Source organism: Drosophila sulfurigaster, chromosome X (assembly GCF_023558435.1).
Source record: "Drosophila sulfurigaster albostrigata strain 15112-1811.04 chromosome X, ASM2355843v2, whole genome shotgun sequence".
In the NCBI taxonomy this organism is placed as follows: domain Eukaryota; kingdom Metazoa; phylum Arthropoda; class Insecta; order Diptera; family Drosophilidae; genus Drosophila; species Drosophila sulfurigaster.
Window position 1 is genome coordinate 26427603 of NC_084885.1, and position 27973 is coordinate 26455575.

General features: G+C 34.4%; 1 protein-coding gene and 1 long non-coding RNA gene across 12 annotated transcripts in view; both read right to left on the reverse strand.

Annotated features, from left to right (window-relative positions):
* The window catches only part of LOC133847574 (uncharacterized), a 47555-nt gene extending 20382 nt beyond the window's left edge, over positions 1–27173 (reverse strand). The window contains exons 1-2 of the long non-coding RNA XR_009895174.1: positions 27160–27173; positions 118–4819 (exon numbers count right to left, since the gene is read on the reverse strand). This is a non-coding gene — a long non-coding RNA (uncharacterized LOC133847574). The remainder of the gene's footprint in view (positions 1–117; positions 4820–27159) is intronic.
* On the reverse strand, positions 4528–27936 carry LOC133847554 (protein sex-lethal). 11 transcript variants are annotated; one of them, XM_062282697.1, is made up of 10 exons: positions 27843–27926; positions 20214–21045; positions 16736–16944; positions 15551–15596; positions 13673–14011; positions 13482–13589; positions 13235–13416; positions 12708–12931; positions 8775–8840; positions 4528–6617 (listed from the first exon to the last, which is right to left on the reverse strand). In XM_062282697.1, exons 3-10 carry the CDS (start codon positions 16765–16767, stop codon positions 6553–6555), a joined length of 1062 nt encoding a protein of 353 aa, XP_062138681.1. In that variant the 5' UTR covers positions 16768–16944; positions 20214–21045; positions 27843–27926; the 3' UTR covers positions 4528–6552. The 11 variants fall into 11 exon arrangements, with proteins under 11 accessions (XP_062138681.1, XP_062138680.1, XP_062138685.1 ...); XM_062282696.1 differs by having other exon boundaries at positions 16736–16963; XM_062282701.1 differs by having other exon boundaries at positions 13673–13987; positions 16736–16963; positions 27843–27925.
* Between the last annotated feature and the right edge of the window lie 37 nt (positions 27937–27973).

The following is a 27973-nucleotide window of genomic DNA, read 5'->3' on the forward strand; positions in this document are numbered from 1 at the left end:
CTGATAATCACACATACTCAAAAGCACACGCATACATACAGTCAGTTACCCCACAAAAGAAGGGATTAGATTGGAGGAGAGACTCTCTCAACGCACTGGGGAGTGTATTGCACTTACCAATGACCAAGCAATGCATAATAAATACTTGACGAATCGTGATGTAATGCTAAAATGCCGCTTCCACTTAATAAATTCACGATAAAGTCACACAATTTCTCACATTAACTTATTTTTGTTGAATTGCTGCAAAAAACACGCCCGCCAAAAACTATTTTTGTATTCGCTAGCTTTAGAGGTGGAAAAACATCGATGGAGCACTATCGATTTTACGATGAATTTGAATATTATTGTAACAGCAAACATTGCAGTTTTACTTTGCATTTCATTATAAAATAATAGTTTATCATTGTATAAATAATACTAGTAAATGAATTTAAACTCTTTTGCAAACTATCGACGTAGCATTTAATGATGGTCAAAAGTATCGAAATCGATGTTGCGATCGATGATTCTCCACCTCTAGCTTTTCATGCAAATGGCATGTCATTCGAGTGACATAGCAACCAGCTATTTTTGGGGAAGTAATAACATCTTTTGGCGTTGCCAACTGCTTTTCGAATTTTAAATATTTTCGTTTATTTGTTCTTATCTTGGTTTAATGTGACGTCTTAGTACAACAATTAGCTGCTATTAATTTATGTATATATACGTTTTTGTCAATTTATATATATACATACACATGTACGCATATGTATTTATATTGATTTGTATAATTAAAATTCAAGTTGTTCTTTCACTTTCATATATGTATGTATATATATATTTGTTTTATATTTATATGCATGCATGTATAATACGCGTAATGTAAACTACCAACATTACAAGGTGTTTCTTTTATGTGTGTGTGTGTAGTGTAGTTTATCGTTTTTTCTATTTATGCGTTTGTAATTTAAATTTCGTCCATAAAAAAAAATGCGGCGCGCGATTATTCTTTACTTAACATTGTTTTTTTCCTTTTTTGTATTCTTGTATACGTATGTTATATAGTTACATATATAATTTATGGTTTGTTTTCGTTTTTGGGGTTTTTCTATTTGGGTTCTGTTGAATATATTTCCTTAAGTTGTTGCCTTTTTATACGTTACTTGTTTGGTTTTTGTTGTTCCTTTATTTAATGTAATCATTTATGTATTTACGTAGTATATTGCTTATCTTTCGTTTTATAGACTTTCTTTGCATACGTGTTGCTGCCATTAATTAATCTTTTATCATTTGGTTTTATCTACTTTATGTTGTTGTTGTTGTTTGGTGTTTTCATTATTTTTTTTAAAAATCTCTCAAAGGGCAGTTCACGTTCCGCACTCAAATTATCTGAAAGCAGTTTGAGGGGTTTTTGTTTTCTTTTCATTTTTTTTTATGTGTTTTTCTTTCTCATATATTGTATGTTATGTAGTACCGTTACAATTTCTAAGCCAAAAAAAAAAAGATCTTCATTTAGTTGATGTATGTATATATAGTTTCATTATACGTATGTACTCTATGTGTGTGTATATATATAAGTATATGTATATGCAGTATATATATAAAATTTCGGTCTATACTTGAGTCGTATATATATATATAGTATATATGTTGTATATATATATAGTATATAAGATGAACGCATGGAATATGCTTCTGGAGCAGAAGAAGAAGAAATGAATGTTATCGAAATTACGAATATATATATAATATAATATGTATGTGTATATAAACCGATTTGGATAGAATTAGCGCCTTGACTTCATGACTTGATTTATCGACCGTTATCAGCTATAGACAACACCATATGTTTTGTCAACTAGTTAATTATTGTTTCCTCTATATTTATAATCATTCAATTTGCTATGCATTTTGACAAAAAAAAACGTATGGTTAATATATTGTTTACCTGGTTTCGATTATACATACGTAAGAAACTATTTTCACTAATCAGTTTTGAGGTTCGATTCGTTAATATATTTGGTTTGCTTCATTTTTTTATCTTTATTTTCTTATTGTGTTGATTTTTTCTCTCTGTTTTTTTTTTCCATTTATTATAAAAAAATTTGTTGGTTGTTTTTCTTTTTAGATTTGTTCTTATGCTAAACACAAAAAAAATTGTATGCGTCGTCGATTTGTAATGCATTATAAAAAGATTCTGTTATCGCTAAACATTTATCGATATATTCATAAAAAAATGTATGTATATATATATATATTTTTAAGTATATATTCCTTGAACAACATTTCAAATGTATGTAAGTAGTTTTTCGTGAGGTTTCCTTTAAATATAAATGTATATTATGTTCTTTATTTATTATTCTTTAATTATTGGTTTCATTCTTGCTAATTGCGCTTTTTCTGTTAAAAAAAAATATGTCGATCAAAAAAATTATACAACAAAATTAGCTTGGCTGCTTATGATTAAGAACAAAAATATCTTCTTCCTCGTATCTAGTTTAAAATATTAAAAAAAAAACATGTTTATGTTTATGTATGTATCCGCACTACAAAAAAATATTGGGTTTTACACATGCTCAAAAAATGTTGATTTAAAAAAAAATACACCAAAAAAAAAATCATCTTATCTTTATAAAAAAAATATGTTTTTTTAGTTTTTACTTTATGTAGTTCTTTTTTTGTATTTTTTAAATTTTTATATTTTTTTTTGTAATTTTTTGTGTTTTTTTCTGATTTTCTTAACTTGAACAATTGATGAGACCCTTTAAGCTATGTTTATTGATTATTGGACAAGACAAAAAAAAATATTTTCGCATTTGCTTAACTAGAACTATTCACGAGAGACGAGACTCTAAGTGCTAAGTGGATTAATCCGATATTTCATTACAAGCTAAGGCTACGATTGGTTGAGTATTCATTTTTTGTTATTTATTTTTTGTTTTTTCTGTAACTGTGAACTGTGACTGTTGTGTAACTACGATTGATTGCGACACAAACAAATGTCGTGTCAATATCGTTAACGTACCATGTGCTGTATACTTATATGAGACTGACACCACTCTGAGAAGTGAGAAGCGCTGAGAGAGGCGCTTGCTAATTGTGCTTCTGTGATTTCTCTTCCATTCTTCACTCTTCGGAATTCTTCTTTTCAGTTTGCCACACTTGCCTACAACTTAGTTTCTAATTTAACTTAACTTTTTTTAATACTGGCTTCTTTCTCATTTTCCCTTCTGTTCCTTTTCCCATTCCAAACAAAAAAGATTGTTCCTTATCGGTTCTAGTCTCCTACAACTTCTCACATTGCCTCTCAAATTCCTCTCTTAATATCAGCCCAGCTCAGCTCAACTGTTAAATTTTAGTTGTGTATGCAAGATTATTATTTATTATTAGAAAAAAAATCTCTATTTACTTTGGTATATTCTGTTTTCTTGTCGATTTTCTCTGTTTCTTTTTTTGTAATTTATTTTGTCTTTAGAATGTTTCGTACTCAGCACAACCAAGCTGTATGTATGAAAAAAAAAAATATTTCTTTATATGCTATTTAACAATATTTGCTTCAAATTTAATTTTTTTTTTGTGATTTTTTCTTTTTTGTCCAGCTTAACTCTTAAATGCTAGTTTTACCCCTAAATGGGGTTTGGATTCTGCTTCGTTGTTGCATTCGCAAAACTAAATTGGCTCTTCCCTTCCCGTTTATTCCCTTGCAGAGGATTTGCCAACGGGCCTTAACTAGATTATATATTTCTCTATATATATATATATATATATATTCCTGAACTTTCGTTAGTATCCAAGTGGAAGAATTACAATACGATCAACTGCAAGGGCATTAAATCTTCGGTGGGTCCGAAGCCAATCCAATTTGTATTTTTCTTGTTTTTTCACTTAAAAGAGACTTAATTAGAGTTTTCAATATATTAGATTAAAAAAAAAATAAAGAAACCAATCGAAATAAAGTTGTTTTGGGAAATGTTTATTTATATAATGTATGTTTCGATTCAAAATTTGTGTATGTGTGTGTTTGTTCCTCACTCGAATTGTTAAATCATTATTTAAAAATAAAGTAAAATTTTGGATAATTGTATGAGAGAGTTCCTTTGGGGAGTGTGTGTTTACAAAATAAAAGATCTACACATTTTGTTGCTCGTTTATTCGTAATGCATACCAAAAATCAAAAATCATAAATTATAAAAATCAAAATTGTATCATCGAAATTTGAAAGAAGATCATCAATATCGTCATTATCGCATTTCTCAGCTAAAAACTGTTCTCAGTTATCTTTTGTGATTTAATATTCATTTGATTTACGTAATTTTAGGACGTGGCATTTTGTTTAAAATCGAAAATCAAAACAAAAACCAAATTAAAATGTGACAAATGAAATGAAAATAAAATACAATTCTCTTTAGCCACGCCCATTTCTTCGATTACATAGAATAGAAAAATAAAAATTTCAAAATATAATTCTGCATTTCGTTCTGTGTGTTTTGCTTTTTTCCTCTTTACATTTTATCACGTGCTTTTTTTTCCTTTTTCATTTTCCTCTTGTGTTTTTTTCTTTTCTTTTAATGTAATGTGTGTGTTTAACATGCTCAAGTTGTTTTTTTCTTTGTTTTTTTTGTTTATAATTATGAAAAAAATTCTTTTACAAACTATGCAAAAAAAAAATTAGATATTTTCTTGTAATTTTGTCTGGTTGAACAACAGGTTACGGGGGGGAAGGGTTGCCACCCCCCAAATAAGCTGCACATTTGAGCTGCCCGCTCCCTTTTTCTCTGGGGCGGGCTGCAACGGGCAGTGCTGCCCAAACCCTTCTCCTCCTCTCTCCTACGTCATACTCTTCTCTTACGCATTCACTTTTTCCATCCTTCGCTCTCATCTCATGTCTCTTTTTATATATGTAGTTGGTAAGAACAGCCTGAACTTGAGCATGCTAACGTTATTGTTATTATAATGTTTATATATACGAAAAAAAATTCATTTATAAATTATGAAAAAAAAATAAACAGATCTTCAGCTATAAATACACATATATATATATATAGATAGATAATTGGATATATGCATAGTTCCTCAGTAAGTCGGTTTTTAGATACACAGATACAGAATCAATCGATATATTATAATATAATAAAAAAAAAAACAAATCTTATGCCTTATACATATATATTTTTTTAGTTTTAGATGTAATATATATATATGTAGATTATATATAAATAATTGTATGTGAAAAAAAAGTCGATTGCCTAAAGTTAAGCAAAAAAAAAATAATTAGTGGATATACCTCACATTTCCATATCGATATAGTATTCTCTCTCTTTCTTTCTATATATATATATCTCTCTGTTCAATTCACTTTGATATAGCCAATACATGTCTGTGTGTGTGTTTGGAACTAATGCTAATGTATTTACTATTACATAAAGATTCCTCCCAAAAAAAAAGCACAAAAAAAATACAAACATAAAATAAATGAGGAACATTTAGAATTAAACGAAAAAAAAAAGTGATCCGAAAAAAAAACTTATGTTTGATTGGTATTCGTTGAGAACATAAATGTAGCTAATAAAAAAAAAATAGATAAATGTATATGGATGAGTTTTGTGTACACATCTCTCTATATGTATGTAGTTGTAGTTATCGGTTATCGTTATCGTTATAGTTGTAGTCTATTGACAGTTTTTAAGGTTATGTCGGCCACAAAAAGGCGCCATTTGTATTTGCATTCGCGTTTGCAGCTGCTGCTGATGTTGATGGCGCATCTGCTGCTGCTGTTGTTGCTGCTGATGTTGCTGATGTGACAGTTGCGGTTGCTTGATGAAAACTGTTGCCGTTGCCGAGCAGCTTATGCAGCTTCTGTTGTTGCTGCTGATCCATGTTGTAGTTGTTGAAATCATGCAATGGTTGCTGCTGCGTTGACATGCTGAGACAATTGCTCAGATTGTTGCTGATGTGGTTGCTGTTGCCATTGCTGTGCGGTGACAGGCTCAAACTTTGCAAACTGTTGATTAGCTGATTATGTTGCTGCTGCTGCTGATGTTGCTGGCGTGACAGCAACTGTTGTTGTTGCTGCTGCTGTTGATTGTAGTTGTTGCCAAGCGGCTGATTGTGTTGCTGCTGACGTTGTTGCCCATTGCTGTTGCTGTTGTTGTTATGCGCAGCAATGTTGCTGTTGCTGTTGTGATGATAGTGATTGTTGCTACTGTGCGCAGCGGCAGCATTGCTCAGGCGTGGCAGCTGACCATTGTTGCTGTTGCTGTTGTGATTATTATTGTTATTATTATGATGATTATTATTGTTGCTAAAGTTAAAATTATGATGTGGCGATTCATGTTGCTGCTGTTGCTGGTAATGTGAATGATATTGCAACATATTGTTGCTGTTGCTGGTGTTTAGATTGATGTTGCCACTGCTGCTGCTTAGATTATTGTTCAAATTGTGATTGTTGCTGTGAGTCAGATTGTGGTTGCTGCTGCTGTTGTTGCTGTTGTTGATGATGCTGTTGATGTTGGAATTGAAGCCGCACGCCTGCTGATAGAGTTGCAGTTGCTGCTGCTGCTGCGGCGTCAATTATAAGTAAGGATAATGGTACTTCCTGCGGTACAGTCCATCAAGCAAATCGGCAAAGTTGTCACCTATTTGATTCGCAATGAGAATTAGGTAAAACAAAAAAAAATGAAAAGAAAAAAATATATTAGTAAATTGTAACAGAATGCTATTTGTTTATATTGTTGACGTCTATTTGAAAAAGTTCTTAACAAAAAAAATTATATACTTTTAACTTTAAGCTAAGATTTTAGATTTTGTAATTGTTTTTCTTCTTTTTAAATATGCTTCGACAAAAACCCTAATCTCACTTAAAATACGCTAACTTAAGGTGATCAAACAGACTTATTACAAAAAAATTATAGTTTCGAGTATATAAAAGAGTTGAGTTTAGTTTTAAGTTTTGAGTTTGAGTTTTGAGTTTAAAGTTTTAGGGTGTGGTTAGTGTGTGCTGTTATTGCTGTTGTTTCTGTAGTTTATCTTTAGCTTCTTTTGTTTTGTTTCTTTTTGGTTTTTTCTTTGTCTTTTAACGTTTTCGTTTTACTTTTATGCGAGTTTTTGGTTGCTTGCAGCTTTGTTTAAACGTGTTTACAATTTTCCTTTTGAGTTTCCCGTGTTTCGTCGTCGGTTTCGTGACACGACCGTATACAAAACAAAAAAAAAAAAAGAAAAAAGATCTCGGAAGATTTGGCGTTAATCTGTAATCTCTTGAGAGGAAACTTTATGATTTTCGTTTATTAAACGTGCCATGTTTTGTTTTATACAGATTTTTGTTTGCTTTCTGGGAACAAAAGGAAATTGTTTGGTGTGGAAAAGTCAGGGGTTGGGAAAGGAAGAGTTACAAACAACATAAAAGCGCTGCTATGAGGGGAAGGAACTTTTCTCTATGAAGATGTTCATGATAGAGACACACACACAAACGCACACCCATATGTATGTGTGTGTGTGGGTTTGTGTGTGCAACATTAACGTGGCAAGCAAAAACAAATCAAGTGATAAACGATCGATCTAAAAGAGTACAAATTTGAACACATACGTTTTGGGAGAGCGGGGGACACGAAGAGCTAAGTTATGTATATGAGATTATCAATAGTATTAAAATGATTACAATTAATATTGCTTATTATTGTTATTGTTGTTGTTGCTATTGTTGTATGTTGATGTGATTATTGGTGAGTGATCGGACACTTTGGAGCGGACAGCAATGAAGGTTGCAAGGGGGAGAAGATTTTTATTATTATGGTCAAAATTCGCTAGATATATGCATGTATAGAGCAAGTTATACAAAACGTCAAAAAACACACACAAAAACCAAAAATCAACTTCGAGCTGAAGTCGTTTTTATCATTATTATTAGATGTTATTATTATAAAATTTGTTTTTTTTTTTTTATCTGAGCGCAAGCAAAACTAATAGCAATAGCAAAACGTTTTGAGAAGATGATCTTTGAAAAGCAGAGTTCGGTTAGGGTTTTTGCGCAGAATTTTACCATCTTACAATTTTTATACAATTTTCTTAGTATTTTTGCAATTGGAACTTTTTCAAATAACGCTCGAATTAATTTAGAATTTTGGTTCGCTTTTTTTTTTGTTTTTGTTTTTTTTTTTTTTGAGAGAGAGAGTCAAATAAATACGAATTATATTTTTTGTCAGTTTCGTTTTCAAAATTTTGATTTCGATTCTGTATGAAGGATGAGCAACTAAAAAAAGTTGAGTAAAAAACATGGCACGTTCTTTCTGAAGTTTCAATTTTTTTTTTTTTTTAATTTTGTAGCATGAGGCGGAATTTGAAGCTCGCATTGATTATAAAAGAAGAAAAATATTGTTTATAGATTGAGTGTCGAATGTTATGTAGTATTTAGTGTGTGGATAGAAGCATGTTTGTGTGTGTGTTGTATGTATGTACGTCATGTTATATTCCAATGCCAAGTTGGACTGACAACGAAGACTGAACAAAAGAAGCAACAGCTCAGCAAAATAGTGCATAGAAAACTTCTTCTCTGAAAAGCTTTGGAAGAGAAGAGAACACTTCTTTTGCCAACTTCTTACTTGTTTCGACAATTTGTTGTCAGCCCATTTGAAAGTGTCTGCAATGTAGTCTGTCTGTCTCTAAACTACTTAAATTATATATACATATATATATTTAGACTCTGATTTGCTTATTGTGCTCTCAAAAAAAAAAAACAAACAAGAATTATGATTATGATTATCATTAGGCATAGTAGAGAATATAAAAGGAATAATTACTATCGAGACCAAAGATAGCATCGCAAATAGCATCGAATAATGAGCGTATTTTTTCCATTGCTCCGTCTATAAAAAAAAAATGAAAAAAAAAATAAACAAATTGTACGACTTGTTAGTTGTCGGCGCCAACTGAGTTTTCGGTATTTTTTTTTATACATTTATATATATCATTTGGTTTTTCTTTTCATATTTTTTTGTTTGTAGTCAAGAAAAATCAAAGGTAGAAGAATCGATAAGATATATGATGAAATGAGTACTGGGGGCGGAGGAGGTTAGTTGACTAAGTGGGCGTGGCAAAATAGAGATAATGCCGTTACCCGGTTAGTGCTTCTACTACGGCAACAAATAGAAGATATATAAGAGTTTATATAAAACACAAACTACTCGAATACTAAAGATAATAAACTAGATAAATTTATCGTTCGATTGATTATGCTATAAAGTAAACTAACCTCAACTAATAAAATGTATGAATAATATAACTAAAAAGTTGTAAGACATAAGATTCAGAGACTTAACTAATCAAACAAACAACAACAAAAATTTTAACAAAAAAAAAAACCAACAAAAATATTTAAGCAAAATCACAAAAAAAAATAAATAAATTTGTCGCCTGTTGCGAGGATGATCAAAGGGGAAAGTACAAGCTGCAGAATTAGTATGATTTATGAGTCTTTAATTTCATTGATTTTTCCTTCAGTTGCAAAAGAATCTGTCATAGAACTTTTATCTTAACACTGAAACTGCAGGCACACATATAAAAAAAAATATGAAATTCAAATGTTAAAAAAAAATATGGAGACATTTAGAACAGATTAAATGGTTGCTATAAGTTGTGTAATATTTTGAGAAGCGTAAGCTTATACGCTAGCACCAAAAAAAAAAAAATTATATAGTATGTATAGTAATATATCATAAATATTTATAGGAATGGAGCCAACGCTCAACACTTATCACTTGTTGGAAAAAAAATATAGGAAGAGAACAAAACCAGTCGTACAATGTTTTGTATGATTATTTATGCGTGATACACTTGCAAAAAATATGAAAAAAACATTTATGTATATATGTAAATTATTTTACCAAGTAGATAGATTTTTTTTTTTTGTAAATTTTTGTTTTTTTTTTTATACTCGTTATGGCACTGCAACCGATAAAGGGGTGTGCGTCTGCCTATATTCGCATTTCAGAGTTTTACTTTAAGTTTTGATTGCATTTCGGCAATTATTTGTTCGGATGAATAAAAAAAAATAGTTTGTAACACTTTAAAAGAATTTTTCCTTGGCAACAATAAAAAAAATTGGAAAAAAAAATTGTTGTAGAGCGAGCACATCAAAAAATTTTCAGCACATATAAAAAAAATAAACAAAATATGTTTGCGGGCTACGGTTTCAAATGTGATCGATATGGTTTTGAGTTTAGATCGATAACACTTTGAAATTCACCCCGTTATCGGCTTTTGTAAAGTGCGCGCATACTTACCATGCGCCACGTCAGCTTTTCATTACAGTCAATAGTCCCTGTCCCTGTCAGTCTTTCTCTCTGTGTAACTCTCTCTCTCTCTTTTTCTCTCATGCTTTTTTTTTGTTTTTGTTTTCAATATTCTCTGCGAGCTGTGAACAGAAACCTGCTGCTGATGCGCGAAGCGCCACCTGTCGTCGATATATGGCGGCGACATCAGTTTTGTTTTGTTTTGCTTTTTGGTTAATTGTAGAACAACAAAAAAAAGGAGAAAAAAATATGGCAGCTCTCCTCACACACACGCACACGCAGGAACAAACGCATACACACGCACACACACACGAACACAGGCACACACGCATCGGAAGAAGACGCTTAAGTTCTTCGACGGCCCACATTTCGATTCTTTGTTTTGCAATTTTTTTTTTGTTATTACAAACAAAAAAAAAAAAAAAAAATTTGTTTAGTTTTTTTTTTTGCGTTTAGCTTTTTTATTTTTTTTCTTTCAATATATACATTAGAGTATATACTATATATATATATTTATATGTATATATAAATATATATGTATATATGTGTGTTTAGATCATTGTTTTTTGTTGTTGTTGCTGTTGCAGTTTGCTGTTGATGTCGCTGCTTGTCGCTGCTCGGCGTGGTTGTTGTTGTTGCTTTTGATAACGCACTACAAACTAAATAATTTAAAATTTAACGCTATAAAGTTACGTTATATATAGTCAATATACGGTATAAGCTATATATTACTATCTAGAAGTTTTCATTTTCATTTTTGTTGTTTTTTTTTAGCTTTATGAGAGTAAGAACTGAGTTGTTATTGTTGTTGGTATTTTTTTGTTGCGGCGTTGGGAGGATATATTGGAAATCATAAATGTGAACGATTGTGTATTGTTGCTTATGGGCCAGAGAGGGATGGATATACAGTTGTGGTGTAACAAAAAGGCAACGCTTCTTCTTGATTATTATACTGTTCAGCTTTTGTTAGGTTATGTTCGTTTGATTTCGTTTTCTTTTGCACACTATAAAAAAATTGTCAAAAAAAAAACTGATGCACGTTCTTAGCTTTTTTTTTTTTTTTTTTTTAGTTTTTTTTTAGGTTTATTATTACTTATTGATTTGATTGGTTTTTTGTCTTTTTTTTATATTACGTGGGGTATTTTTGAGCTGCTTTCAGTACGTTGTTGCACACACACACAAACACACTTCACATTTGTCGTATATGCATGTATATGTAAAAAAATATATATGATATATTTTGTCTTTCTCGTTAAGCTCATCAAAAAAAAAAAAGAAAAAAAACTTTGCTGATATTAGCTGCTTCGATAGTTATCGATAACTGCTGCTGCGACTGCTGCTGTTGTTGTTTTTGTTGTTGGTAGTTGCTGTAGTTGTTGTTGTTGTTGTTGTAGATGTTACACTCTCGTTGTTTAAGGTTCTGCGGCACTTGGATTCGGTTTATTCTCTTCTTCGCATTTGAATTATTTTAATTTTCATTCTACGATTCTCTTGTTATTTGTTGTATATGTATATTTGTATGTATGTGTGTATAATTGTTGTTGTGATTGTTTTTTTGGGTCAGGGGGATGTTAAGAGGGGGTCTTTCTAAACTATAATTTGGGGGTCTTAAGAAAAGCTATATCAAAAAAGAAAACAATAAAAAACCTTGCAAGTTTTTCATTTTGTTTCTTTCTACATTATTTTTTTTTTTGTATTTTTGATTTTTTTTTGTTTTGTTAGTAATTTCTAAAGTTAATTGTAATTTAAAAATACGCAATTAGTTTGTATTCCTTTTTTTTTAGGGGTTTTTCTTTTATAGTTTTGTTAAAAAATCAGTTTACACTAAAAGGTGAAATATACAATTCAATTTGTAGTCATAATTATTTGCTCATCCATATATTATTATAATATATGCACAAACACATTTTCTCTCTGCATTGAAACAAAAACAAATAGAAATTGCAACAAAATCGTATTCATGTACTCATTTTTTGTTTTTGTTTGTTGTTTTGTTTTAATAGAGATAGTTTCCTAAGTGAGAAATAACTAAAAAGAACTAAAAAGTTGTTTACATTATTATTATTGTAATAGATTAATTCTTAAGTTGTTTTTGTTATGGTTCGTGATTTGTTTGTTGTTGTAGTTTATGTTGTTGTTGTTAGAGGGATTTTCGTGATTTCGCATTTGTTTTTTGTTGGTTTGTTTTGTGTTTTGTCAAAAAAATAGTTATCTATTTATAGGTAGGTATATACATAATATGGTTATGTATAAACTGGTCTGTTGTTGTTTTGGGGGATGGGTGATTTTTTTGTTTTGTTTTGTTTTTGTTGTTGTTACGTTGATTTTTGTTTTGGGGTTACTTTTGTTTTCTGTTTTTTTTTTTTTGCGTTTAGATAAACTTTTGTGCATCAAAGTAGGGATGCGTTTTTTGGAAGCGCTGTTGTGATTTTAATGATCTACCTCTGTGAACCATATTATTGAAGCCAGCCGCCATGTGCGCTGGTGGCGGGGGTGGTGGTGGTGGCGCCTGCGGTGGTCCCATGCCCATTTGGGACATGAAATGCGCCGCCTTTGCCTTGCCATGCTCCTCGGCCAAACGCACCGACAACGGCTGTGATCCTCCCTCGGGTATAACGTTGTTCAGCGCCGAGATCGCCTCCTGTGCCTCCTCGCGTTTGTTGTAGCTGTGTGTGGTGATTGGTTTGTTTGTTCGATTGCACACGTTCATTATTTGTTGTAGTTGTAGTTTTTGTTGAAAATGGATGGATGCGAAAATGTTGAGAAATAAAACCAAAGCGCAAAAAATGAAAAGAAATGGGGCAAAAGAATGAAAGAGAGAATGATTAATGCAGTGTTTATGTGTGTGTTTAGCATTATTATCGATTAACAAATTAGATGTGCTTGTGGTGTTATCGATCTTTTGCGCTTCGATGATAATGAGATAATATGTAGTAGAAGAGGAATTTTGGCGAACCGTTGCAACTTACCGTACAAATGCCACGCCCCGTGGACGACCGGTTAGCTTGTCACGCAATATGTTCTTCTGCACAATGGAACCGTATTTGCCAAAAATTGTGTCCAGCTGATCGTCGGTTATCGTGCGCGGCAGATTGGTCACATACAGATTGGTATCCTTGATCGATTCACCGCCAGGACGCGCATAAGAAACCTACGAAATGGTAGATACGAATAAGTTGTTGCCCAGAATTGGGGGAGAAATTCATTTTGTCTTACCTTGAGGCGCTTGTTACGCACTGTGATGCCATTGAGCACTTTGATAGCACGCTGCGAGTCCATTTCCGATGTGAAATCCACGAAAGCATAACCAAAACTGTAGCCAGTCTATGACGAAAGACAGACACAAGTATTAAAATGTATTCAGTATAATCGATCAAAGTATCGATTATCGATTAATCGTCACTTACCTTATAATCTCTCATGATTCTGCACGTGTTGATGGGTCCAATGGCTCTGAATAGCGCATACAGCTCGCGATCAGTCATATCTTGCGGCAAATAGTTGACTATCAAATTGGTATTGCTGGAGCGTTGATCGTTCATCAGATCATCGCTGCCACCGCTGCCTATCGATAGACCGCACAGATTTTTCAGCGAATTGTTGCTGGCCATTGGCATATTGCAAATGTTGCCGCCCAGCGAATTGGCGCTGCCGCCATTGCCGCCCGGAAAATCGGCGTAACCGCGACGGGACGAGGAACTTGGAAATGTAAATTCTGTGTCCTGTGGTGAGAACGCATAACGTGACTGTAATCAAATTAACCATACAAAGATATTCTAATGTTGAGAGAAGGCCTCATAAAACGCTGCACAGAGTTTTGTGGTTGGGGGAATTGCTGTTGTTGTTGTTGTCGAGAGAGAGAACAGGACGATACGGCGACAAAACAAAACACGTTGACTCGACTGGATGACTCGATATAATTAGTTTGCAATTATCGTGTGTTATCGATTAACATTTTGCAGCAGCATCAACAACAACAAGCACTCTATTAAATCTTGCACACACATCGTTATTATTATTAAGCTGCTAAAATTCGCTACAAATTGTTTAAATGCATTACAATTATATTTGAAGAAAATGGCAAAGGGAAAATGTTTGTTGCTTTTTGTGAATTTTAAACGTGCGTACTCTTTTTGTTTTAACAGTTTGCTACTCGTACTTAACAGCGGCCTGTTAACGGCACCTAGTGCAATAACATTTTGTGGCGTGGCCATGTTGCGTGCTTTTGCGTTCAGTTTGAGCTACTCAGAATTTTAACAGTCGCATGTTAAGACATTTGAATGGCGTCCAGTGCAAAAAATGTTAAGAGCATTGGAAGTTAAGCTTTAGCTTTGTGTATATGAATTTATTGTATGTGTGTGTGGGTATGTGTGGTAGAGTATGAATAACTGCAAACAGTTAACGGCATTCAGCGTTGCATTTAAAAAGGCAAAAAGGGAATTGCAAATGTGAGAATAAAGAAGCGAACAGAAAACGAAACGAAACGAAACCAAACGAAATGTTTGCTGTAAGTCGCTTAAGGCCACAGTTGTGTGTGTGTGTGTAAGTACGTTTATATGTGTGTAAGGTGTGTGTAGGTGTGTATTGCCATTGATTGAGTGAGGGGGTGGGTTGAATAACAGAGGAAATAACGGAAGAGCTTGGACAGCAGCGCAAGGCTTTTGCTGCTGTCACTGCTAAGAAGTATGCAATGACTATAATTTTTGTTTTTGCTTTTTCTTTGGCTGTTATTCTTGTTGTTGTTGTGTTGATGTTGTTGCTGTTGTTGTTGTTGCCTGTATTTGTATTTTATGGTGACTTTTTGTTTAGTTTTCTTTTGTTTAGTTTTTCTTTACCAAAATGCAAAACTTTAACGTTCAAGTTTATTTCATTATTAGTATTTGTTTTGGTTGTATTTGTATTGTCTTTTTATTTTTGCTTAAATCAAATGTTGAGCATCCACAAAAAAACGATTTTGAGATTAAAGATTAAGCGTGTGCCCCAGAGCGTTCAATGAGACAAACTCAATAACATTCAACTAGAATAAATTTAAGTATATTGAATAAACATACAAAACCGAAAACCAAAAATTCAATTATCAATTGCAAATTGCTTTTTGTACATTCGTTTTAAAAATATTTTTGTTTTTTTTTTTTGAGTATTTATTTATTTTTTTTTGTTTTTAAGATTTTTTTTTGTCATTTTGCACATGCAATGAAATTTGATTTTGATTGATTTCGAACTTTATGTTCAAATAAAATACAAAAATTTATTTTGATTTTTAAATAGTATAATGCAATACGTACCATTCCTGAAGGCAGTGAATGCGACATGCCAAATACACGCCCACCGCTGTTGATTGATCGATTGATTGATTGAAGAGAAGAAAATACAATGTTAGCATATCTCGGAAATGATGTGATTTCGTTTAATGATGAAATCAAAATGATTCAAATATAAAGAATAATAATAATAATTGATTGTTTTATAAAGCGCAATTTACTTTTGGTTCTTTGAAATGAGTTTGATGTAGAAATGGCATAATCTTATAGTACTAACTTAATTAGTTTACGAAAATGATACCAAAGACTTAGAGTAGAGTTAAATGATTGACGTCAATCACGAGACACTGTTAATACTCTTTTCAAAATACTAACAGTGTCGTCTTCAATCAATCGTCAATCATTTGAACTCCACATCATACCTAGACATTATTCTATAGAGCTTACAAACTAATTTCGAGAAGTGCATAATCTCCGATTATATCGGATATCGAATCAAATTTATAGCTGCCTTTTAGGCGCAGAGTGTAGAAGGCAGAAAAAAAAATTGCAATAGACAACTTTAAGAATCGTTTCCCAATATACTTAAAAATTAATTTTGAGCATAAAAAGTAAACGATTCGTCAAACATTCTTTTGCTGTATTTTGAAATTTAAAAAAAAATTGCAAATTTTGTTTTCAGCACCATACAAAAATAAAAAAAAAATTACACTTTATTTTAAAATCACACTTGAAAAAAAATATCACATTTCTCACTTGAAAAAAAATAGAACACTTTTTATTTTTATCTTTGATTTTTTTCACTTTAACAAAAATGTAAAAAAAAGGTGTGGATTTCATTCACTTAAAAAAAATTTGTTAAAAATTTTGAGGTAAGTTTCACTTAAAAAAAAATATAAAAGAAAAAATAAAACAAAAATTTAAGTTTTCGTATCAACTTTGATCACTTAAAAAAAATAGTTTTTATAGCACTCGAAAAAATACAAAAAAAAAACATATATTGTTGAAATTGATTTATATATCCCGCGAGGACAACAGTTGAGAAACTGTTGGATGTTGATTGTTGATTGAAGGTGTGTGTGTGTGGTTTTAGTGTCTAGTTTTTAACTTAGGGGGATGCATGACATTATTAATCATTTTTGGTTTTTGTTTTTCATTATTTTTATGTTTAAAAGTATTTGGTAAAATGTCAAGAAGTCTTTTACTTACAGGCGTTGCCGGCGTCTTCGTTTAAGGAACATTTTGTTGTTGCGTCACAGAGTGAGTTGATATCACACCAGATTTAAGGTCTTGTTTCGAAACCAAAACGCAAAACTTAACTCAAAAAAAATAACCATAAAATATAACCTCACTACATACTAACTAAACGTTTCTGTCTCTCGATTTCGCTGTTGAGATCGCTTGATAATGCTGCTTCGCTGTGGGAAGAAATGATGTCTACACAATTAAAATAACTGACATTATCGGTACAGTGAGGATAAAACATTTCGGGATTGTGTGTGTGTGGGTTTTGTTTAGGTGTGTATGTGTGTACGTTTAATTGTCCAGCTGTGTATTGAGGAAGAATATTGAAAAGGTTCAACGAGTTCGAACTCGTTCTCTTTTTTCTTTCATTACAAAAAAAAAAATCAAATATTGGGAGAGCACTTGAAAAAAAACAACAAAAAGAAAGACCAGTTGATGGTCTACATGATGATTGCAGTTGGTGCTGTTTTGCACTCTTGCTGCTGTTGTTGCTGCACTGTTATCGGTTGTTGTTGTGGTTGCTGCTGCTTCTGTTATGTTGATTGTTGATTCTGTTGACATTGTTGATTGTTGAAAATTGTTGAAATTCTTTGCTGTTGTTGTTATCGTTGCTGCTGATTGATGTGTTGTTGTTTGCTGTTGTTGTTGTTGCTGTTATTATTGCTTTTGCAATAATATTTGCATGACTTTTTTAATGATGTTGCGTCGCAACTGCTGCTGCTGCTGCAGTGCGTGCGTGAGAGTGAATGAGACAAGCATATGCGCACACAACATGTGCATAGCTAATAGGCAAATTTCGACAGGTATGCATTGACATATATAGGACAGGTCTGTGTCTGTGTGTGTGAGTGAGTAAGGGACTGTGTGTGTGTGTTCGTATGACTACAACAACAACTGTTGTTGCGCTGCTGCTTAAACCACTAAGTTAACATTACATACATACATAACAGCGACAAATACATAAACTTAAGACTAACAGTGTTGCCTGCTGCGCTGCTCTTCTGTTACTTAGCAGCACGTGTCAAGGTCCTGACACAATTTATGAGTGCAGCGCACGTGATATGTGCTCGCTCTCGCTCTAACCTTCTCTCTCTCTCTCTCTTTCTGACATTCTTTCCTGTTTGCATGTGCAATAAATTTGAAATGCTTTTTTGCATTGCAATTAGCCATAAAAAAAGGAGCAATGACGCCATCTTGCCAAACAAAAACAAAAATAGAGAACGAGAGACAAAGAAAGAAGTTGTGAGAAGCAGAGAGTTGCCATATCATTAAGCAGGCAGGCAGCATCAACAATGGCGCCACAAAGATTTGCCCCAGTTGGCAGCGCTCAAGGATGCGACGACGACGACAAGTTCTTATTGTTGTTGTGGGTTGTAATTCATTTATGGGTCGGGTCAACTCTCGTTGTGTTGTAGTTGTAGTTGTTGTTATTCTTGTTGGGTGGTACAGCAAAAAACAGTCTTATAAAATAGTAGAGAGCTTAGGCTTACTGAACGATTCGATGTCTTTGAGCGTGATAACGAGCATATGAGTGATTTATCGAGTGGTTCTTGTTGTTGAGTAACACAAAAAAAAAGAAAACATAGTAAAGCAAAACGCAAAAGCAATAAACAAAAAAATAAATAAACAATTTATATGTATGTTACATATATATGGAAAAGTAAGACATAATAAAAGTTATATGTAATGATTTGCATTTGTCTAATTTGGATTTTGCTTTTTGGTTTTGATTTTTTTGTAGTATTTCAACATTTACCGGTACATTGTGAGACAGTTTAGGTTGCAGAGGCCGCACGAAAACGTTGTAAGGCCGTTGGTAGAGCCTTGAGAGAGGAGCCCTGGGGTCTTGGGTTGGAGTTATCGAAATCAGGATCAGATGATCGTTATCGTTATCGTGGCTACAGCAGCGCGCTTTTTCATCGTTACGAATTTCTCTCTCTCTTGTTGTTTTTGGTATTTTTTGGTTTTGTGGATTTAAATGCAGTGTTAACACGTGAGAGAAGTGGAAGAACTTGCGTTACGTTGAGTTAAGCTTACGTTACGTTAATGTTACTGTTACGTTATGCGCGAATTTTAACATTCGTTTATCACAAGACACAGTTTGGCGAAACAACAAACAAACGAAGAACGTTGCGCGACGGCTTTCCGTTACGTTACGCTAAACTTATTAAGTTACTTTTTACATCTTACATGGCGTCCTCTGTTCAACTATGAAGATAATAATAAGAGATTGGATTGATATTGATAAGTTGAAGTGCTCTCTCTGGTGACGTATGCAATGACTCTAAACGTAACGTAACTACGGCGTAAAAACGTAAACCGAAAAACAAAAACGCAACTTTCAAAAGTGTGGCAACGTCAAATCAATGAGCAATGGATATGGGTGTATGTGTGTGTGTGTGTTTGTTTTGTTGTGTTTATCTGTGTGTTTTCTTTCTTTTTTTTAATGAATGAGCTTAAATTAAAATTACAGGGATCATTACAAAGTTGCCTGACTGCTTTTTGCTGTATGAGAGTGTGTTTGTGTGTGTGTGTGTTGAGCACGTTTTCGGTTAGTCTGGAGCCTTGTGCTTAATTTAGTTAATTAGTTGCTGTACAATCTAGTACATCTATTAGATTAATATTACTTATTCATGTAGTTCTTGGTTTTTGTTTTTTTTCTCTAGTTCTCAAAGTTTTTGCAGCTTTTGTTGTAGTTGTAGTTGTTATTGTTGTTGTTGGTTTTTGTCGTTGCTCAAGTGGCCATTGTTGTTACATTTTTCTGCTGTTTTCGCAATATTTCAAAACGAACACAAAAAAAAAGATATAACAATGTGTGTGTATCATGGGGGAAGAAAACGGGGGTGGGTGGTGATGTCTTGTGTGGATTGTTTTTTGTTTTTCTTTTAAGCAGATGAACGGATATTGTGGCCTTTCGATTTATGTGTGCTATGTATTGAGAGGGGCGGCGGCAAATCGATAGCAGGAAATGCCTTGTGACAAACACACACGTCGTCTTTAACAACGTCGCCCCCGCCTCCTCCTTTACCTGCTCCCCCTCTTCATCAGCACACATACAGACCAACCTTTTCCTCATATGTCGTATATATTGTATCAATGCATACACTGCGAAGGTTGCAAGATCAACCTAGCAAAAAAAATGTGACGTCTAACATAAAAAAAAATACTGCCCATTTGAGCATCGAATTTTAAATACTAATAAAAAAATACTTTTCCTAGATTTAGATTTCATTTTTTAACTGGGAGTCGAAAAAAATTGCATGTGTAGTTGTTGTTTTGAAGTACGTTATGTGTGTGTTTTTTGTCTGGAAGGATGTTGGAAAGGAATTGTGGGAGTTTTGGAGAAGTTTTGGGGGAGGTGGTAGAAAAGTAAGTTTGTATGTTTTTTTTTTTTGCTTGATATGGTGGGAGGTTGAATGAAGAAACTGAAGTTAAAATTTACCTCGACTTGTTGTAACCGTATGGAGGATAACCACCGTTATTATTGTTACTACCCGGATTATTGTTGCCGTACATATCCTGAGAGTGTGTATGTGCACGAGTAATTTTTTTGTTGTTGTTGGACACCCAAAAAAAATACTCTCAACGTGTGCACCTTACGTGTTTTGAAGGTAACGGAAGATTATTTATCGATAATATCAGCAATGTCTGTTATCGAAGGCGTAGTCTAAACTGCTCTCTCTCTTTCTCTCTCTGTCTCTATCCCGGTCACTTGCTTTCAGTTCGCATGCAAGTTGTTGCAAGTGATCGAAGATCGATGTGCTTCTCTCGTATCGTTTTTTCAATTGGCGCTCAGCGCTCTCAGCTGCCAGCTGCTGTTCTGCTCGACGAGAGAGTATTGCTGTATGTGTGTGTGTGTATGGAGTCAGGGTATGTATGTTACTACGCTCTCTCTTTCCGTTTGTCTTCTTCTTGTTGTTTGTTGGTGTGTGTCTGGCGAGAGCAACGACGCTCTCGTAGACAATTTGGCGCTCTCGCAACTTTCTTTGTAATAGTTGCTCTAGTATCTGCTGCTTCTTCTTCAACTTGCTCCTTTTTTTTCTCGTTTTGCAGCCACAGCAGAAACAGTTATGTCATATGTATATATATATATAAATATATATATATATCCCTCTCTTACGCGTTAGTATCAAATAGTTCGTATATATTCTGTTTTTGGGTGGGGGAAGTTGTTGTTCTTTGTAGTTGTTGCTGTGGTTGGATCTTCTTCTTTGTGGCTGTCGTTGTTGCTGTTGTTGTTGTTGGCGCGCTCAGCTGTGTTGTTGTTGTTGTTACTATGGTTGTTGTAGTTGTTGTTGGTTGGGGGGTGAAAGGTGAGAAATCGGTAAGGAAATTAACATATGATAAAAAGAGACGTGCAATTTTCTTTTTTTTTTCTTTTTTGATTTTTTCGTGCGTGACGTGAATGTGTATGTGTGTGTGTGCATGCGTATGTGGTGTGTAGATGTGTGTGTTTGTGCGACGAGCGAATCTGACTTTGATACCAAATTAAATACTAAAGAGATACTAACTAATTATACGTATGTGTGTGTGCGAGCAGAGTTGTCAACTTTTCTAAAAAAAAAATGTAATCAACTGAATGATCTCTTTTTCTCAGTTGGTTAACATTCTTAAAGAAAATAGCAGAGTTGTCACCTTCTTTGGATTTGGTAAATAAAATTCTTAAATTTAAATTTAAGCGACCTCAGTTGCACTTAAACTAAATATATACATCATTTGTTTAGAATACAAAATAAAAATACATAAAATTGACCCAGCAAACATTTCGAACCAAAGCATTGCAAATTGCGTTTAAAACAAATGTGGAAAAGATATTGAGAAAATCACGATCGGCACATACCTTGCCAGCTTGAAGTCGTAGAATGACGACATGGTCGATGAGGGGGTCACAGAATCGAAATTGAAATCCATTATAGAATTATTATATCACACAAAAAAATTAAGGACACTCGTAGAGCACACAATAGCACAGAATAGATCACAATGTTGAACACAAGTTAGACTTGACACGAGTGAAACTCAACTGAACTCTCGTCTCGCCAGCTCAAGCTATTTATGCAAATGTCCTGCCACGATCGTCCTGCCGCCGATGTGGGCGGAGGAGTGGGTGAAGGTAAAGAAAGGACTACCTGCGATGCCTGTCACAAGATGCACGCGTGCCAGAAGCGTGCGCTACCTGTTAATCACCGTCGCGAGTCAGCTCAGCGCTCAGCTCTGCCACCCACCCGATCAGTTTTATTATCATCCGCCCGGGATTTTATGATCTACCAAGAAAGAACGCGTGCCATCGATTTAGCTCGACTTTTCTTTTTGCCGGCTGCAAAAGAAGCAGACGTCAATTCAGGCAGATGTCTTGGCTTCTTAGAAGCTTGCTGCTATTGATGCTGCTTGGCTGACAAGGTGGAAAATTGCAAGCTGCAAAAACTGATTTATGTGGAAGCAAGCTGCAATGTTTTTGGCTCAAATCATGGAAACCCAGCGAAAGCAGCCGCCCTACGCATTATTTTTTCAAAGGAATCAATCAAAGGAATCAATTAGCACAGCTAATTACGAACAAATTATACCGAACGATCGAACAGAATTTCACTTCAATTTTATACGGATACAATAAACTGATAAAAACAGAATAAAAATATTTTTTATTCAATTAAATGAACTAGGCAATAAATAAAGAGCTAATTACTTTTCATTTTTATAAATCTTCAATTCTAAATGATTGCCATAGAATATTTATTTATATGCTTACCTACTACAAAATACTAAGATAGCTTAAATTGAATCTATATTAGAGAATAGATCGAATATTAATAGAAAATAAAAAGAACTATGAAATCCCTTAAATGTACTATATTAAAATAAATCAAATGATAACTATAAAGAATTAAAAATCTTAGTTTTTGGTGGTCATATCCAAAAATTTAAAGTGAGCTTCCTGCTTGAGCTAATAATCCCTAATCCCTAATACATATTATTATTATATGGCATTAATCAAAATTGATCAAATTAAAAATCCTTGTTTATGGTGGCCATATAAAACAATTTGTCCAGCTGGATTCGGAAGGATTACAAATGCATCCATTAAATCCATAGAAGGAGGGTCAACAAAGAATGCAGCTGCCTGGCAAAAGGTCGCGAAAAAGCAGGTGATATATATGCTAATTGAGCGGGCGAAATCGGCAGCTGGAAAAGCAAAGCAGCAGCTAGGCAAAATGTCTAGCCAAAAATATGAATACCTAGAAAACGCGATATGAGCCCAAAAAGGAAATTTCGGCAACTTAAGGAAGGAATATTACGAAGAAACTGTTGCAGCTGCAAAAATGTTGGAAAAGCTGTAAAACAAAATCATACACGATCTTCTTGAAAGAAGCCATATAAAACGAATTTGATAAAATATAGTTTTAAGAAACAAAAAAGTAAATAAATAAAGCGAAAACAAATTTAAACATCACAAATAAAACAAGAAAAAATTACAATGTAGTTTAGAACCCTTAAATATATCATATTGAAACCTAAAAAGAAATCAAGGAAACTCACATTATGAAGAAACAAAAAAAATGAATACAATCACATCATAAAGGATCCCCAATGGAGAAGATATTAAGGCTGAACCAGAAATAAATATCACAAATAAAACAAAACACTTATAATAAAATATATGGCTAGGGCAATTAAATTCTCCACAGATTCAAGCTGAGATATTATATTTAAAGATAATTCGCTGGCTTATAAATCGCATAACGAAGAAGTTGCCAAGAAACAAATCATCAACGCGTTTCGAGTCCTTTTTGGCGAAGTTCCAACTGCGTTGCAAATCCCTTCAAGAGCCTCGAAAGTTGTTCAAGCTTCTTCTTCCTCCCCTTTTTTTTCATTTGACAACGACAAAGCGAAATGCAATTGTAGCGAGGGGGAAAAGTGGGGTGGGCGAAACAGTCTCTGCGGCGCATGTCCCACTCCAAAAAAAAGTAAGGAAGAAAAGTAGACGAAAAAGTTGCGAGGCTAAAATGAGGACAGGCCAACCCCCCACCAATCCTACTTCCGACCTCCTCACCCTTCCTTCTTCACCAGCTGGACAATAAATGCGTAGCTGACTGCGTGACCGGCCAAAGGGAGCTACGAAGGGGGGGGGTTGAAAGCAAGCCGAGTATAAAAGCAACTGCCAGTGAGTCTGTATGTGTATGTTTATAAGAGCATTATACACACACACACAGAGCAACTCTCTATGTAACGGCACAATTTGTCAAAAAAAAAAGCAAACGCACACTAATACATACAAAAGAGAGTTGAGGCAGCGCGAGTAAATAACGAACGAAACAGACGGAAATGCAAAGCAAATGCCAGTGCGAGCGAGACAGAGACAGAGAGAACAATTTGGGAGCACTGTTATTGGACAGCAAGCAGGTGGTGGTGGGGGACGGGGTGTCAAGTGGTGGTAATAGCTGCGGGCTGCTGCGAAAAACGGCCAGAACACTTAAGAGTTCCCTAACTCACAAAAAACAACTACAGCTAGAAGGAACGAACAACAGAGAATACAGTGTATAAAGTAGATATGTAAAACACAAGCTGTTGTATACGGTGAAAGCAAATGTCAAAAAATGAAGAAACACAGCACGAGTGAATGAAGAAAAAGAAAGTCACACGGCAACAGCACGTAGCTGGCAGCAGAGACTACTGAAGAGACAGGTGGAGCAAGGGCGACGACAACATCTGCACGATCTAAACACACAGCAAAAACAAAAGACAAGGCAAAAAACAACAGTTGAGCTTTGACCACAAATTCGGTAAACATAAGCGACGTGGTTGGTATGATTGTGTGCGTATGTGTGTGTGTGTGAATGCAACTGCTGATAACAGCAGCAAAAAATATGCTCATACATTAATTCAGTCAAGGCAATGACACACACACACACACAAACACGCACACACTTGCAAGAGCAGACGTAACAATTAAGGGAGCTGCTCAGCTGTGAATGAAGCGTACGGCGTTGCCAGACAACAATTAAACAGAAGATCATCGCAGCAATGCATAAGAGCGAAAGAGACCGAGCGATTGAGTGAGAGCCGGCATTCCAGCTGACTACTGTTAGTCATTGTTTGTGCTCTTGTTGTTGCTGTTACGTTAACAGCTAAATGTTATTGCACTTTTGTGAAACTGGTCATGTTTTTTCCTTTTTGCAATGCGGCGACTGCTGCTCCCGCACACTGGACAACAAACAAGTAACGAGAAGACAACAAATACAGGTATAATTAACGAGCATTGGATCGCTGCGCTTAAAAGGCGAATGGCCGCCAAAGGAAGTGGAGAGAAAGAGTAATGAAATGGAGATACATCAAAAAACACCAACTATGCAGCTGCTGTCCAAAATGATGTTTCCCTCTCCCTTTCGCTCTTTCTCACGACAGCTGCTGCATAGAAAGAGAAAGAAAGGAAATATGGGGAGCTTGCATATTTTTACACATTTTCTTCAATGGAAAAATCAGCTCATCAAATCGATTTAAATCCAAGTAATTAAAACGGACGCACAGTTAATGTGTTTATATTGCAGCAACAGCGTGCCAAAAAAGAAAGAATATTTATGATCGATCAGAAGCAAAGACGTGACTGTTAGAATAGAATTAGAACGGCAAATTGCCGTTGCAATTATTGTAATTATTATTGTTTATATGCATGTCAAACAACAAACAATTATAGATACGTGCAATTGCAGACAGACTTTCGATTTGTTATCTTATCTCTTGCACGCTTGGGATAAAAACAAATGCAAAACACGAAAATAATAGACGATAACAGCTGGTGTAACAGTCGCTTTCAGCAATAGTGTTAACAGCTGCGAGTTGCCAGATGTGGCGAATTTTTATTTATTTATGTTTTGTACGAAAACAAACATTAAATTTAACCTATTTGAAATTTTGTAAATTAAATTGCCATTATCGATTATCTATGATTTTATATAATGTCTAATTATTACAATATGTGGAATATTTTCGTCGTTTACCTCAAAAACATATCTAGATAATTTTCCAATTTGAAATCGACAACGACATTGGCAATGGAAATTTACAGACAGCTGATCGTCTCAAAACCGGAAATGAACAAACAGGACATATAAAACGCAAAAGGAAATACTCTCAGTAGGTAGACGAAAAGGGGACAAAAATAAGTGCATTAAATTTCAACCACTGGGAAAGGAAGTTTTCAGGTACGCAGTAAGCGAGCTGGCGTGCACATGCCAACCTTTTGCTGGACGCGACTGTATGCACGCGCATTATTATTGTCGTTGTTGTGTTCTGCTCTCGCTGTCGGCGTCGCTCTCTGCTGCTGCGTTTGCGGCTGCTGCAGCTTGCAAGTGTGTTGTTCCCTTTTTCGCCTTTCTATCCCCTAACCAAGCAAAATGGTAGTTTTATATGTATAACATGAGCGCAGCCCAAAAAAGAACAAGAACAGGCGACTGAGCCGAATTTTTTTTTTACCCACGTTGCGAACATGGAGAATGAATTCTTTTGCGAGCGAGCGTACGCAAACACACACATACATACAAATATGTACATACATTACTGTATGCATGTGTTTTGTTATTATTTCTGCTGTTGTTGCTACGTTAAGCAAAAAAGAAAAAAAAAACAAAGAGACCAACTTTAAGAATTAGAAAAAGAGCAAAAATATATGTAGTATATACTGCAAACTCTAGTCTATAACGGCGTTGCGAGGTGAGGTAAACAGAGTCAGCAGCGCACACACACATAGATACATGCAATATGTACAACGTGTATACACACACCGCTGCGTTCACTCACACGCATTCGTCATCGACGCTGCCGCTGCTAAACACAGCGAGTGGTGGCGGCCTCACTGAACGAGGACGTTGTCACTGTGTGCGTCCGTGTACATGTGTATGTGTGAGTGCGCGCGTACGTTTTCAGCGGCTCGTTGCTGTTGCCATTTTCGTTGTTTTTGTTCTCCTCATCATCTAGCTATACTTATAGTGCATGCGAAAAGTATGCAAACACTTCTCTTCTGCACACATAAAATACTATATTTAATTTTGTTTTAGTTTCTTTGATTAACATATACATACGGTAGCGAAAATGAGATGCAGAGAAATATGTGATAGGGTGGCCACAAAACTTATCGCAGGCACTGTAACAATGTTGGTTCCATTTTATGTATGTATGTAACACATACAGACATCATCAGTTTGTTTTGTAAACACCACAAAACTTAATGCACTTTCAATTTATATTATTTAATTTTTGTGTTTGTTGCCCGTGAATTTTTGTTGTTGTTGCTTTTGGACACTAACAAATGATGGAGCGGAAAAAAATAAAACAAAAACAACGAGTAACTTCAACTGCTACGGTTACTGTGAAAATGCTGCTGCTTCTTCTTTTACCCTGCTCTTCTTCTTACTACTCGTTGCCTCGCTCACCGCACACACATGCACACATCATACATTCACAATATGCACGTAGTGTTGTTGTGTAGTAAATATATGAATGTGACCAATAAAAAAAATGTTAAATAAATCAAAATCATATTTTATTTGAAGAGCATTTTTAATAATATACGAGATTTCTTGCGATATGTAAATTTGGATGTGCAATATTTTGCTTTGCGTTTATTTCACAAATTGTCTGCGTGTTTTCGTATTTCCCATTTTCTCTTTTTCGTCGATTCATTTTTCGTTTTTGCTTTTGCGTTTTTTTTTTATATACACTTCACGTCACGCTAAAACCCATTGTGGGCCTAGTACATACATACGCACACATACACACGAACAAAATGAATGTACATGCACACACACACGCATGTGTATGCATACGTGTGTATGCTTGTGCCTGTGTTTCTGTGTGTATGCGTGTATGTATATTATATTGTTTTTAAGTTGGCTTTCATCCTCCGATTTTACACGTCAATATGGTGTCTTTATTATTTGTATTATTTCGTTTTCGAACGATTATTTAAAACGCATACGAAATATTGCATTGCATTGTTTTTTTTAGTTTTAGTTGCAGAAGAGAAAAAAAAGAAAAAAAAACAGAAAACAGTACAAAGTTGAGGAAAAAAAAAGGTTACCAGAAAAAAATGCACTGCGCGCGGCGCTACAAATTTCCTTCACAGCCGACAAAATGATACTGAACTGTAGGAAAGCAGAAGTGGTGGAGCAACAACATCGATGATGGAAATATCGATGCATCGATGTTTTG

Coding starts and splice junctions, on each gene's coding strand:
- LOC133847554 (XM_062282694.1), bottom strand. CDS start 20,287: ATGTACGGCAACAATAATCCGGGTAGTAACAATAATAACGGTGGTTAT. Junction 12,932..13,234: donor CGGGGCGTGGCATTTGTACG/GTAAGTTGCAAC, acceptor CACCACACACAG/CTACAACAAACGCGAGGAGG. Junction 8,841..12,707: donor CAATAATATGGTTCACAGAG/GTAGATCATTAA, acceptor TTTTTTTTATAG/ACGGAGCAATGGAAAAAATA.